Source organism: Melospiza georgiana, chromosome Z, assembly GCF_028018845.1.
Source record: "Melospiza georgiana isolate bMelGeo1 chromosome Z, bMelGeo1.pri, whole genome shotgun sequence".
In the NCBI taxonomy this organism is placed as follows: Eukaryota; Metazoa; Chordata; class Aves; order Passeriformes; family Passerellidae; genus Melospiza; species Melospiza georgiana.
The window spans coordinates 62,752,871-62,767,690 of NC_080465.1; the positions used below are offsets into that span (position 1 = coordinate 62,752,871).

At 37.9% G+C, this 14,820-nt stretch overlaps 1 protein-coding gene across 2 annotated transcripts in view; it reads right to left on the reverse strand.

Annotated features, from left to right (window-relative positions):
- Window positions 1–14,820, reverse strand: part of APBA1 (amyloid beta precursor protein binding family A member 1) — an 83,586-nt gene that overhangs the window by 23,800 nt on the left and 44,966 nt on the right. For both annotated transcript variants that reach the window (XM_058043445.1, XM_058043444.1), the window contains exons 3-5: window positions 8,335–8,436; window positions 4,984–5,023; window positions 922–1,067 (exon numbers count right to left, since the gene is read on the reverse strand). In XM_058043445.1, the coding sequence (XP_057899428.1) occupies window positions 922–1,067; window positions 4,984–5,023; window positions 8,335–8,436 (288 nt within the window). The remainder of the gene's footprint in view (window positions 1–921; window positions 1,068–4,983; window positions 5,024–8,334; window positions 8,437–14,820) is intronic.

The following is a 14,820-nucleotide window of genomic DNA, read 5'->3' on the forward strand; positions in this document are numbered from 1 at the left end:
AAAGGAGTACGAAGCATCAGCTGACCTTAACAAACAATATTATTGGTCTTGCTGATAACCTCTCCTCTTCCTCTCTCTTTTATATAATTGCACACTAAATCTGGTTGGAGGCCAAAATAAAATATACAAAAGAAGAACATACAGATATTAAAATAAGAAAAATTCCCAGAGTGGGTTTTGTTGCTTAGCTGAATTAGCAGAAGATGAAGCTGTGTGCTTACTAACCAGTCATGTATGGGTAGTGGGAATGCTGCAGCATCCTGTACAACTGTGCAATACTTCATCCACATACCCTCATTTCAGCTGACAATGTCATAATTGTAACTTACAGTACAGCAGCATTCCCATTGCTGGAAATGGCCTGTACAGAAATCAGATGGAATTTCTCTTTTGAAACAAAATTTTTCAGATTCCAGGACAAAGGACAAATTACTTTTTCCGCGCTTCTCTTTACCATCACAGGCTTTTTCTTTTTTTTTTTTTTAATCAGCAAATCAGCTCACAGCTGTTATGTGTGGAGAAACTATTGTCCACAACAGGGTCAAAAATAACTGCAGTCACTACAACAGTAGCAGTTCCATTGAGTGCCAGAAGCAGCTGCAATACTTACTAGTTATTTCCTTAACCTGTTTTCCCTCCACAGCCAGGCAATATATAACTTTGACCACCACTCACTTCAGATTCTGGTTTAGTGTACACAGCATGAGTATTACCATAGGGAATTAAAACGACCTGGTAACATCCCCTTATCAGTCTTGTTCCATAAGCAGCATATGTGATTTATTTTGTAAAGGAAAGGTGAGGCACCTTTCATTCTGAAACTACAGATAACCCCACCTGAAAAAATTACTGCATAAGAAAGAAGTTCATATCCACAATCCTAAAACAGCCATAGAAGCAGCAGCAGGAATTACTCCTCACCTTGATCCTGCTGACAGCTTCCTGGGCCTGCATCATTCTCACATTCTTGGATGGAGTTTTATCAGAAAGGAGTTGAGTTGAACCAAGGTAATTGGCAGCAAAAATTATTCCATCAATTAGGTCTTCAGGATCGCAAGGTCCAGGAACTGTAATACAGGAAAGCCATCACTGAAGACAATCATGGTGAAACACAGCAAAAGCAGAATTGTGACAACTTGAGTCTGCACCTGATGGCTGAAAATCCTCCTCTGAAATTCTTCAGTTTAGCATGACAAAAAGGCAACCAGCACTTTCAACGGCACTAAAACATCAAACTATAATAGTATCAAAATTTGTGGTGGGCTGACCCTGCCCACCAAACCCCTTCTATCGCTCCCCTCCTCAGAAGGGCAGGGGAGAGAAAATATAGTGAAAGTCTCATGGGGCAAGACAAGAACAGGGAGAGATCACTCATCAGTTACTGTCATGGGCAAAACAGACTCCACTTGTGGAAACTTGTTTCATCTATTACTGATGAAGACAAAGCAGAATAATGAAAAAATAAAAACAGATGTTACAACACTTTCCCCTATTCTCCCTTCTTCCTGGATTCACTTTTATTCCCAATTTTCTTTATCTCCTGCACCCAGAAGGACAGGAGAATGGGGGCTGTATCAGCTCATCACACGCTGTCTCTGATGCTCCTTATTCATCATGGCAAAGAGGCCTCACATCCCTCCTCTGCTCTAGAATGGGATACCTCCTACGGGAGACAATCCTTCAGAACAGACCTGCTCTGGTGTGGACTCCCTATGGCATCACAAGTCCTGCCAACAAGCCTGCTCCAGGTGAGCTTCTCTCTCCAATGGGCCACATATCCTGCAGGGAGCCCGCTCCAGCCTGGGATTTCCATGGAGTCATAGCCTGATTTTTTGGGGCATCCACATAATCTGGCATGGGGTCATCTAGGAGCTGCTTGTGGGTATGTGTTCCACTTGGAGCTCCACTGGCTGGAGGGGCACAACTGCCTCACCATGGTCTTTCCCACGGGCTGCATGGGAACCTCTGCTCTGGCACCTGGAGCACCTCCAGTCCTTCCTACTCCACTGACCTTGTCTTCAGACATCCCTCTTTTACACATTCCCAGCCCCTTCTTCTCTGGCTGCAGTTGCTGCAGTGCAGAGTCTTTGCCCCCTTCTTAAATACATTATCCCAGAGGTGCTACTGCGGTCACTGATGGGCTCAGCCTTGGCCAGTGGTGGGTCTGTCTTGGAGCCAGCTGGGGCTGACTCTATCAGACACACAGAAAGCCTTCAGCAGTTTCTCACAGAATAGACCCTTGTACCCACCCCACTAGCAAAGCCTTGCTACACAAACCCAGTACAACATCTCTCCAGCCAAAGCTAGAATTGTTAACCCAGCCTCGTTCTCAATAGCTCATTCTTTTGTGAGTAGGGATCAGCTTGGAGCAAAATAATCTATGATTTTTCACTGTGATAAAGTGACAGACACAGTTACTTAGCTTGCTCCTCATCCATCAAAAACAGCCTTACAATTCTCAAACCAACAGTCACAAGCAGAAACAGGAAAGGTGCAGTTTCATAGCAGCCATCAGCCTCTTTCTTGCTTGTGCATTAACTACAGTTGGTGCAATAGGCAGAAGAATCTCCCCAGAATGCTCTACATATACCACACATACAATATTTTTATGCTACAGACCCTTAAAAATAGTAAGTGTTAACAAGGATACTGTGGTACTGAGTTAAATAAAAATGTTATTAAATACACAGAGCATGGGTTCTCTTGACGGCAAACCAACACTCAGTTCACAGATCCTTAGAGATCCAACACCCATCAACTTCTGGAAAAGTGGAAAGTGATGGGGTGTAAAGTGTTCATAACCAAGCAATGCAAATCCTTACAAAGCAGCACTGAGGATTTGTAAGATTTTTAATGTTTGGCAGCCTTATCTAAAAATTTTATACATGAAAATGTTCCATTTTGACACCACACTAAAACTGTCGTGATCCAAAAGTGAGGCTGATTAACTTAAGAAACTTCCTGTTCTTAAAAGTAAGGGAAAACAATTGTTCCTCAAGACAAGTTACATATAAATCATATTAAAGAATGCTCATGGTAAATATGTTCACAGAACACTTGTGTTTATATTTGTCTTTCTTTTTACCTCTAAAATCAAGGGGTATCTTGTACTATAAGGTGATGGGGCTTTAAGTTTGAAATTACTAAGAATGCCAATTTTGTTCTAATGATAACATATAGGACTAACAACCTCTCAGAATGAGCATGGGTGGCTTTGGCCTCAGGGAAAAGCAAGTCATTACAATGATTAAAATAAAAAAGAAAAATCTGGAGACAAATATCACACTGAAACTATACACACAGACAGAAGAACACGTAAAAATCTTGTGAGCAGGCTTGTCTTTCTTATCATTGTTTTAAATACAAAAATTTATGACTAGCAAATTTAAGATGCTCATCTCCAGTGTGCAGTTTGCTCAGTCAGGATGCATCTTGAAAATTCTCAAAATGAACAGTCATTTGCAAGCACATGACCTAAAGAAATTGAGTTATTTCCATAGGGAAATTCATGCATTTAGAAGTACTACATATTTACACAGAAATCACACACAGCATTCTAAGTGTTACTATTAGTCTACACATCAAGGCCTTTTCACCACTTCCACCACTATACTAAAGAGGCGCAAAACTTTTTATAGTACAATTTCTGATCAAAATGAGGGGAAAAACATGGGCAAAGGTAAAAGACTCTAAGAAAGTGCATATTAAGCCCCCCAAAAAATAATGCTCCAATTGCATCAGAGGTGAACACACAGACAGCACTGCTTTTTAGAATACCTCCTCCTTTTTTATTATCTCTGACAACAAAACTATTACCTCAATGAAAACATAACATAGGTGCTGGCAAATTTTTCCTTGGACTGCTGGTGCATAAAAATGGAACAATTGTAATTTTAAGGAATTTTGTGCTGGACCAAGCACCAAGAAAAGTTTAGTGTAAAATTTATTTTTTTCTTAAGGTGGAGATAATTACTTTTAAAATATAGATCAATATTCCTATATATAGAATATATAGTCCCTTGATAGGACTATCAATAGGAGATGAACTTAAATTCTAAGAGAGATCCTTCATTGTTCCAAAATTCCAATGCTTAGCTATGAACTAACTGACATTCTGGCCAGAGATTCCAAAACAGGCAGCTTATACCCTGAAGACTAAAACAACAATCAATTTGCAGTCTAAAGAAAATGATCACATTATCAATTAAACATAGTACACTGTAAAGCAATCCAAAGAGTGATGAGGAAGTCCAAAGAAAGTATCACATCAGCTGTATTTCTAAAATTTCATCAAGCACACGGGACAACCACTGTCAATGGAAAAGTAAAAAACACTTCTATTTTCTGCTTCTGTCATAACTGCACACAACTTGTGCTCCTCCTGCAGAAGACAAAGGATGCAGACTCATACAAAAAGTAACAGTTCATGGGACAGGTAACTTGCTTTTTCACATTGTTCTGAAAAAATTCATCACCACTGAAACCTTAACTCTGAGATGGGATGCAGTATTTTAAAAAGAGGCAAGTAGCTGTTAAACAAAGCAGATTTTCACTGGCAGGCCTGTCCATAAATCCAGCTGAGATTAGATTGAGTCTGCCAATTGAAATCAATGCCAGACAGAGCACTATAGTCTTCTTGCTTAGTCTATTTTCCTTGTCGACACACATTCTTATGTGTTGTGCAAATACCATAAAGAAAGCAGTGTTTTAAGTGATACTGAGGGAAAAAAACAGCATAACTGATACAGAAACAATGAATGAAACACCAAAAAACTAAAAGCTCCATGTTTCTGAATTTCTGAAGGAGCACAGTAGGATTTAGCTCAGGTTCTAAACTAGACACAACTTAATCTAAATCAGTACACCCAACCCTAGTAGTTTTCTATTCAGCAAATAAAAGTAAAATTTTATGCCTTATAAATATAGGTGGGTTTTTTGATGCGAAAAAAAAAAAAACATTTAGAAAGTGTAGAACTATCTTACCTTCAACATACGTTGGAAATGAAGCCAAGCTTTTTCTGGACTGTAATTAAGACAAAAAGGATTTCAAACAGAACATAGCATGCACAAATATGCATTAAAAATTTCTCCGTGCCAAAAAAACCCAAACTTTAATTAGCCATAGCTATTAGTAAAGACAGAATCACTTATTAATATTTACATTTATTATTTTCAAGCTCTAAGCACCTACTATGTAAATTCAATGTATTCCATTTGTGTCTATTTAGTAGACAATACGGTAAGACCAGACTTCACTTACTTGTTGGTCTTCACTAGTGCATTAATTATCCACCAACAGGTGCACTACTTTTAAGAATCAAGAAATATGGAGGAAAGTACATAATACCTCAAAGATACTGGATTTTCCAACTAGAAATAAATGCATACAGAAATATAAAAATTGCACTTTACTGTTATAATTCATGACTGAAACCACCCTTAACAAAATACAGTTATTCATTAGGAATGGTTTTAGATGTATCCTTCACATTAACAGTGCCTACAAAAAGCTTTCTAGATTTTAACAGGTTAGGGAGCAGCCTCTCTTCTCTGGGATAACAGGATTCACCATGACCTCAGTACCAACTGGCTTACACAGTTTGGAGCACAAAAGCACATTTGGTAGCACCAATTACATAAATAGCAAAGGAATAAATAGAACCTTGACCTGTGCATGTAAATACACACACTAAAGTAATACCATACATCCTACTGGTATTTTCTGTGAAAGACTATGAGACTAACCCTTCAGATATCTGACGGTTACAACTTTCAGTGGGTAAGGTTCACCACTTTGTTTAATTAATAACATAAACCACATACAAAAATTTATCAAACAAAACTGTGTGTGGCACTATGTAATTTGTAATGGATATACTGAAATACCCGCTGCTATCATAGGCAGGTAAGAGGATAGTTAATGAATTTATGACTGACTGTACTATCAGTAACTCCTCCAATATCATTCTATTAAAAGAAAATCTATACACATGATCAGAATAATGCATAAAATCTTCAATAATTTTAAGCACTATTCCAGATGATGTACGTAGAAACAGATGCCAAATTATTTTTCTTTGCAGCGGGCAACTTTCCAGGATCTGTGTACTAGTGGAAAACTCAGGTAAAACAAGAAAGGTGACAATTATGTAGCAGGTTGACTGACTTAACCCCAAGGAATATTTTCCTTTGTAAGATATGGAAAATTGATTTAACAAATAATATTTTTAACCAACTATGCATGTATTGCTACAAAACAAAATTTGTGAATTATAAACAAAAGGCATTTGACACAGAAATCTGAGTCTATGCAAGCTTTAAGTTCTTTTCATTCCCTATGAAAATTACTAAGCTGTTTGAGAATCCAAGAATCCTGTCCATCAGGTTCTGCACTAGCATCAATAAAGATGTCAATAATCAATGATCTGCTGCTGCCAACACATTTAAGCTGCTGTGAGAACACTGACATGACTTTCACATCTGTGGCTCTTTCACCACCTCAGATGAATGCTCCTAGTGGAGCATTCCACCTATTCATATAGACTCCAACAACTGTTTGTAATAGTTGTTGATGTAGTGCTAAAGGGGGCATTCAAACACTGGGGTCGGACATGCATAGAGGACAAATCCCCTATAAACAAGAGGCAGCTCACATACATAAATACTTTACAAAGGATATTTCTTTTTAAGCAGCGAAGAAAATCTTTGATACAGATTTAGCAACTGTTCAGCACTCTTAACTAGCAACTTAATGTTCAGGATAGAGTGGTGCAAACCACCATCATGTATATCTTTATTCTCACTCACAAACATAATTTTTCTTGTTCATTACCCAGGTAGAAAGGCATTCTACAAAAACCATTAGAAGAGTAAAGTAACAGGTAAAGTTACCAATAGGTGGAAACCTACACCTTTTAATTTTACATAGCCATGAATAATGAAACATCAAGGTCATTAATATTTTATTACTTTCAATAATCTTGTTGCCATCTGCTATTATAAATTTATATTTAATAAAAATGTTTCTCTAAGATCTAAAAATCCAGAATTTATGAGGCTGTTTTATCACTTTTATTATTGCATTAGAAATACTAAAGTGGGAATTATTCCCTGTCTGAGGGAAACTAATAGCCCAATATATTCTACAGCAAAACCTAGTTTACCACCTCTGTAACTTTGAGTAAGCACATCCTAACAACTGAAATCAACAGTGTTTTGTTTGTTTTCTTTCTTTGGAGAAGTTTGCTGATACCTAAAAATAGCTAAAATATAAAATACATAGTGATAAAGTCTGTAGCAAAGAATGCTGAAGGCTTTAATAAGCTAACATGGAGCAGAGGAAAACCTAAAGAAAGGCATGATCTATAGTTGAAAACTTCAGAATATGAAAGATTATGGGTTTCTTCAGTCTTTTGAAATTTTTCATTATTTTGTAAATGCAAATGCAGAGTGACACAATTACATACATCTTACAAGTTTTTCTATCCCTTGATAATTGCAAAAGTAAAAAGGAACAAATGGATTATTTGTGTTTCATTTTTAATCCTCTTATAGTAGATCAGGTTTTTAATTTTGGAAAATAACTCATCCATTGCTACCAGTAACAATATGATATTTTATTATGGCAGTTTCTAGATTGTTTTCAAGTTTATGAAAAAAAGGCAAATAAACCAAATTTTTGCAGATTTTTCTGTTTACAGAAATTTAGTTTATTTGCCTCTGCTATTCTATCCAAATCCAAATCCTTTTTCAAATTATTTTCTTTTTACACTATGAGCAGTTCTATTCATGCTTATTTTGTTTTGGTGGAAGTCCTGCAGCCTAAAGCACTACCAGGTAAGGGGAAAAATCCCAAACTATGTAGCTTTATTCTGAGAAGCCTCAAGTCAGGAATTGAATTCTGACTAAGAATCACTTGCAGGCCAGTTTCTACAATGGCAATATATTAAGTAGCATAATTTATTATGTAATAATTTAATTTAAGCCCTTTTTCATCTGGCTGACAAATACTCTTTCTTAAAGGATGGAAAAAAGGAAAAGCCTTCTTTGTTTTGTCTCTGCTACAGAGGGGATGTTGGCTGTTTGGTAAATCAGTACCCTGCAGCCCGTTAAACAAATTTAAAAATTTAGTGATAGCTGAACAGAGTCAGAAATGCCATGACAAAGAGTCTTCAGTACGCTAGAAATTCACTCAGACAGCTAGGCAAGCAAAAGGTAAAGAAGCATAAGAAAGAAAAAAGAAGAAAACGGATTGCACAGGTACAAGGAGCAAGGAAAATTAAAAGGCATAAGCAGCATGAACCAGACTTGGCCTTTAAAAAGGGTTTACTCTACCTCTTTATTAGTGGAAGCCTCTGCTGTACTGCAGACATCCTGGTGATGTTGTCTGCTTGATGACTCAGCACCACGAGGTGAAGAGGAATCTGGAGATGGAGACTAGACATGGCAAGAAAATCAAAAGTTATTTTGAGTGCCCAATGTAGAAATTATTCTTTCATTTTCTATATCTTATGCTCTGATATTCTAAGAAATAGAAGATAAAGTCACTTAAGAGTAAGCTGTGATGGGAGAAAAGTGATCTTAAGCAGCACACAGGGATTCAGCTAAAGTTTATTTAGTTGTCAAACTGGGAGAAATGAATAAAAGACTGAAACTTCCCCATAAGCACCCAGGCCCTCAGATGTTACTAACATGAAGTGCTAAACTAATCTGATCTGAGCAGAGGAAGGTCACAGCAGTTGCCCATAAGGGTTATTCCATTATCTTAGAAAACAACTTTCATAAACTGTGCAGAGTAATATTGATGTATTCAACAATTTATTAATATATTCAATGACAATTCAATACCAATGTAATCAAGGACTGGGATTCCTCAATCTAGATACAGTAAAGACTTGGAAAATATTCAACAGTTCATGCTGTCAGCTCAGTACATGCTCTTTAGATCAGATTTCCTCATTCTTCTCCTTTTTCCATAAACAATTCATAGAGAAACTGTCTATGTGATAGACCAACAAGTATCTTGATAAAGGGGAAGAATGTTCTGGGAAAGGATATTCTAATCACAGACAATTCCTAATGAATGCTGGTGATGAGAAAAAAAACTGTAGCAAGGTATCTGAAGTACAGAGTAGGGGCCCTGGGATGAGGGTGTGACACAAGAACACAGAATGTGGAACTAAGGAAGGTGACCAAAATGGAAGAGTACAAAGCTTTAACCCAGCAGGCATTTCTAGAGGCAGATTTTAAGGAGATACCTAAAAAATATATCTGCCCAAGCAAAAATTAAAATCCTCAAAAGGGAAATTTAGCATTTACCTACAGCTGGGTATTCAGCCCAACAGCCCTGGCATTCTACACTCTCCTTTAACATAGGAAGAACGCAGCTCTAGCTGTGCCAGCTCAACAGTTCATCACTGATGGCAAAACAAATCAAATGCTATTCTTATCTTTCCATAAACAGTATGACATAACTTTTCTCTGAGCCAATGAGTCATATCAGAAAAGGGATACATTTCCAGTGGTCTGAGCTGGCAGCAGCTCCACCCTCATGCTCTGCATCTACTGCAGCTGAAAAACTGAGTTCCATGAAACAGTCTACAAAAAACCCACAAAACCAAACCAGGAACAATAACTAAAACCCCCAAACATCTAAGTTTCTCTTAGCCTTCCTTAGATATGAAATGAAACAAAAAAACATAACTCCCTTCTCCACTTACTTCTCTTTACAGACACCCCTCTATCTCAGATAATAACTAAATATTAAAATTATAGTTAACTAATAAATGCTACCAAAGAGTTAAGAAGCAATTCTTTACAGATATCTCCTGTGTTAAAGAGCAGTCCCTGCATCTTCCTGTATTTTGAATCACAACTGCAAGACAGAAAATGATATGGCTGTGAAACAATGCCCAGAAAGCTGGCACATGATTACATCATCAGACTGAAAAATTACTTGCCACACAGAGCACGTGAGCAGGGGCTGTGGGAGAGACACAGGCTCCCTTGAGTTGCTGTTTAATTACCAGTCAAGAGTGTCACAGTGATGCAACTACACAAATGGGAACTCCTATTTATATAAGGAAGAGTTTTCAAGGTGCTCACATTCTTATTATTATACAGTATTTCTGTATTAGGAATAAATTTAAAAGGTGCATTATATTATCTATGCAATAATGGCATCTAGACATTGTATCATTCCAGAGCATTCTTTAAACAAGAAACAAAGAAATCAAGTTAAGCATGGTATGTGTAAGTGCACACACACAAAAGTGCTCTTTACAATGGCTGAAAACTCTCATATTCACATACTGCAGGACAAAGATTAATGATTTCATTTAAACCAGACAATTAGCATTAAGAAACAGCACATCATTTGAAATGTACTAGCAGTTACTCCAGTAACACTGTAAGTGCCTTTACTCAGGTACTTTTATCTATAAAGTATCAGAACCAAGTAATTACATGGCTTTCCATGCACTGGCTTTGAATGGCTGCTCAAATATGTGTTTTGCGTGAGAAAAACCCCTGAACAACAACAACCAAACAAACCAAGCCAAGAACCAGAACTACCAAATCCAAGTATCAAACATCTTACAAAGTCTGCTGCAAGACAGTGCATGAGAGCTGTCCTTGAAAACATTGGTACAGGAAAGTCCAGTCTTTGAAGAATTAACACTCAGTTCTCTTTGACACCAAAATGTGTTTTTAGAGGTACTGTACAAGGAAAGAGTGCAGTCACAGCAATAACAAGAAATATTTTGATGGATCATAGTGGATAAATAATTTGCACACCTGCTCTAAACAAAGTCTAAAAAAAAGGCTTAGCAACTGTTTCACTGCCATTTGTTATTAACAAAACAAGTTTTAGAAGCCTAACGAAGTTGTTATTAGAACAAACACAGTAAGGTCACATGATGCACACTGTTATTAGGCACAGAGATCTATCAATGGAATTAGATTTTTTTTACATGCAGCAATAAAAACGTGATAGCTATCCCTTTTTCCCTTGAATTTCTACTTACATTTTTCTTACGATACTCAACCTGGTACATCCAAAAATTCTCCATCTCCGTTTTGGAGTTGCTCAGCTCTAACTAACATGCAACCCACTCCACCTGAGAAACCTCCCTTGCTCTTGTGCAGAGGGATTTAGTAACGGAACTTGTGAAAGGAGAGGATTGTGTTGCATCTAACCTATCCAGGTCAATCAGCTGTTTCCTATACAGCTCATGAAGAGACATGTAACTGACACTGAAACAATGAAACCTATAAAAGCAGTGTTCTTTTATGTGCTTTTAGCAGCAGATCCTTTGAAGAGAGCACAGCTTGCCAGTCACATAGGCTAGGATAGAGGGGATGAAATCATAGAATCATACAGTCATAGAATCTTTTATATTGGAAGAGATCTTAAAGATTATCTAAATTTTACTGCCCTTGCCATGGACAGAGAGACTTTCCAATACACTGGGTTGCACAAAGCCCCAGGCAGCCTGGCCTTGAACACTTCCAGGGATGTGGCATCTGGATAAACTGCACCAGTGCTTCACCACCCACACACTAAAGAATTTTTCATGGTATCTAATCTAAACCTACTTTGTCAATTTGAAGTGGTTCTCCCTTGTCCAATCGCTACATGCCCTTGTAAGAAGTTTTTTCACTGACCAGCATCCCTAAGTCCTTACCTGCAGAGTTGCTCTCAATGAATTCTTCCAGTTTGTATTTGGGACTGCCCTGGCCCACGCGCAGGACCTTGCACTTGGCCTTGCTGAATTTCATGAGGTTCTCAGAGGTCAGGTCTGCCTCTCAAGCCTACCCACATCCCTCTGGATGGCAACCCTTCCCTCCAGTGTGCTGACCAAACCACTCAGCTTGGTGTTGGCAAACTTGCCAAGGGCGGACTCAATCCCACCGTCCATGCTGCTCACAAAGTTAAACAGCACTAGTCATTTTTGTTTTGAAAAAGGTGGTTTATTCAGAGCATTGTGGATGAATCAACAAATGCTTCACAAATTTAAGACTCACTTAAACAACAGGACATTACTTATTTGTCACTAATGTCTACCTACAGGTATTATGGCAAAGTCTCCTTGTACATTAGCTCAGGAGACAATCGGATAAAGTGAGAGTTTAATTTTTTAAAATTTTATTTATTTTAGAGATAGTGCTCTGAAAAGAACCCATAAACATTAGGAAAAGGTCAAAGCACTATGGAATCTTCAGGTCCCATACACAAGTATAGTCAGATGCATTCTATCATAAGAACTGCCTTTATCAGGACAACTATGGCAGTAAATCTCCCAGGTTTTAGGCCAACTATGTGACAGCAGTGTCCTCTGTCATTTGTACAGCTCAAATTCCGTTCACTAAAATACAGACTGAGACCATAGGTTTTAGTAGCCATAAATATCTGTAAAGAATGAAGCTAAAAGCTAATGATTATTAGTTGTCTTTGTTGAAAATTTGTTTTAAGTACAGTGCTAAAAATGGTGGGCTTGATAAAAATGATACCAACTTAGCACTTCAAGCATACCTGCAAAATGTGGCACAATCTATGCAATTCAATTTATAATTCTGACCTGGGGATTTAACTTTGTACTGTAGTTCTGGTATAACTGCCTCTGCACATATCCCATGCACTTACTCATCAGTTTGCTGTGTGGTCCAGGACCTGCCCCCTATCAGTCTCTGCATACAAGACAGGAAAGATGACCTGAGACAAGGTTACTGGCTGAACCGCTCCTTCAGAACAACACATCTGATTAACTATTATAGGACCTCTCCATGGAAAAATTTCAGACAGCCTAAAGAGATTCCCCAAAAGGCTCCTCCTGCGCCCAAGACAACTGATAAGCACCATCTGTCATTTTAACTACCAGCCTGGGTAGTTACAATCTGAACTGAGGGGCTCTGACAACAGGCAACTGTGGGTCAGGACTTGGATCACACAGTTGACTCATGCAGTTGCTGCCACCGAAATGACCAATTTGTTTATGGGTAAGACACTTGCTGGTAATCATGAGAAATTATTCCTGCCTATGCAGATAACATCACGTACTATTACACAGTCTTATTACACATTTAACGAAGGAGACGTTTTATATGTAGCTTAAGGTAAACCACAGCAATAGATCAGACATGCTGGAGCGATGACACAGGATCACAGACCAACAAATGCAGTTTGGGAAGTCTTGGTTTGTGGAATTTTCCCTTATCCAGGTGATGATGTCCTGCAAAGACAGAGCCTCCTGTCACTTAGCATCATCTGGACAATGCAAAACAATCCCATTTGAGAGATCAAACTCAGTGCTGGCTGCCTCTCTGGGTATAGACTTCCTTAGCCATAGTTTCACTTCAACTTCCCATGCAGTTTTATGTGTCAGTCTGAAAAAAAATTACTGTGGATTTTTCCTGCGTGTTCAGAAGATTTTAACTATAGCAAGGGCTGTTTTAGTTTTCAACAGCACAGAAAAATCAAGTTACTTTCATCTTTCAATAATTTAAAAATGTAATCAAACAAAACAATATTCAAGGGGTTATGTATCCAGTTCTCACCATAATTTAAAAGCCAGTAATTCATCTGGCAGTGTTTGCCTTCAAGCAGACTAATTGCTAAATTTAAGCTTTCTTCTGTGTGATTGATAATGCTCTGTGTTTTACTTTGCTTTGGTTCTTTACTGATTTTTGGTTGCGGCATTTAGGGCTTTTTTCCCTGCATAAACTTAAGTCTGGGTCTCTCATAAATGATGGAAAGGTGACCTATAGTTTGAGCACCCAATCAACAGTTTTAAAAGACCTACTCAGAAAAAACCTCAACAATATACTGTCCATAAAAATTCATCTTCATTTCAATTCTTTCCTTTCTCTCTTTTTTTCCCCTTAGTTCATTTATTACTGAAGCCTGCTTAATTATTTAAGACTTCTCCATTGCCTTTTAATAATACATTACTCCTGCTGTGAAAGAAGTGAAGCAAATTCATCTCCATGAAAACACAGAGGTATCAAAATTGAGAAAATCCTGCAAATGAGAATGCAAGAATTAAAATAAAATATACATAACCAAAAGCAACAGAGAAGCAAAACAATGCAGCTCAGTTCTGTTCCACCTGGCAGACTCATCTTCAGCTCTGAATTTCTACTTCACAAATCTAAACAACCCACATACGTGATTTTACTTTATATTAGGGTTTATTCTAACATCCCACCACCTCAAATGTCTGCAGAGGAACAGAGATTATAAACACCAGTGACAGGGTTTTGCTTGCAAAACCAAAGTCTTGTCAGAAACAAATCATGTCCTGGACATCAACAAAACTTGGTTTTCAGATCTATTACCCCATCGATAACTGAACAGAGCTCAGAAGAAAGTCATGGTAATTGGTCCTCCAATGGACGATTTCTACCTCCAAGCCACCGTTTTCTTCTGATTATGGCAGAGTTAAAGCAGTCAGCCTGCTTCCATTCTGTTTAATTCACAGTTCAAAAAATGCTGCTTGACTTTTTGAGCCTTTCAATGCTTTTCTCAGTACGTTTTTGTGCTTCCCCAACTAAGTAAGCAACTCTTCTCAAAGCTCTGCAACAAAGATACTCTCTTCCCCATATACTTTAAATACCAGAATATTTCATCATATTTTGAATTATCTACTCCACAAAACTGTAATCCTTTCCACCTGAACATGTGGATGAACATTTATCCTTCAATCCAGATCCATGGTCTGGATTTCTATTTAGACTTTGAAACACCACAATTTCTGCAGTTAGCTAGGCACATTCACAGCAGGTTTCCAGTGGAGAATCTGACAAGAATGGTGAGCAAGACCT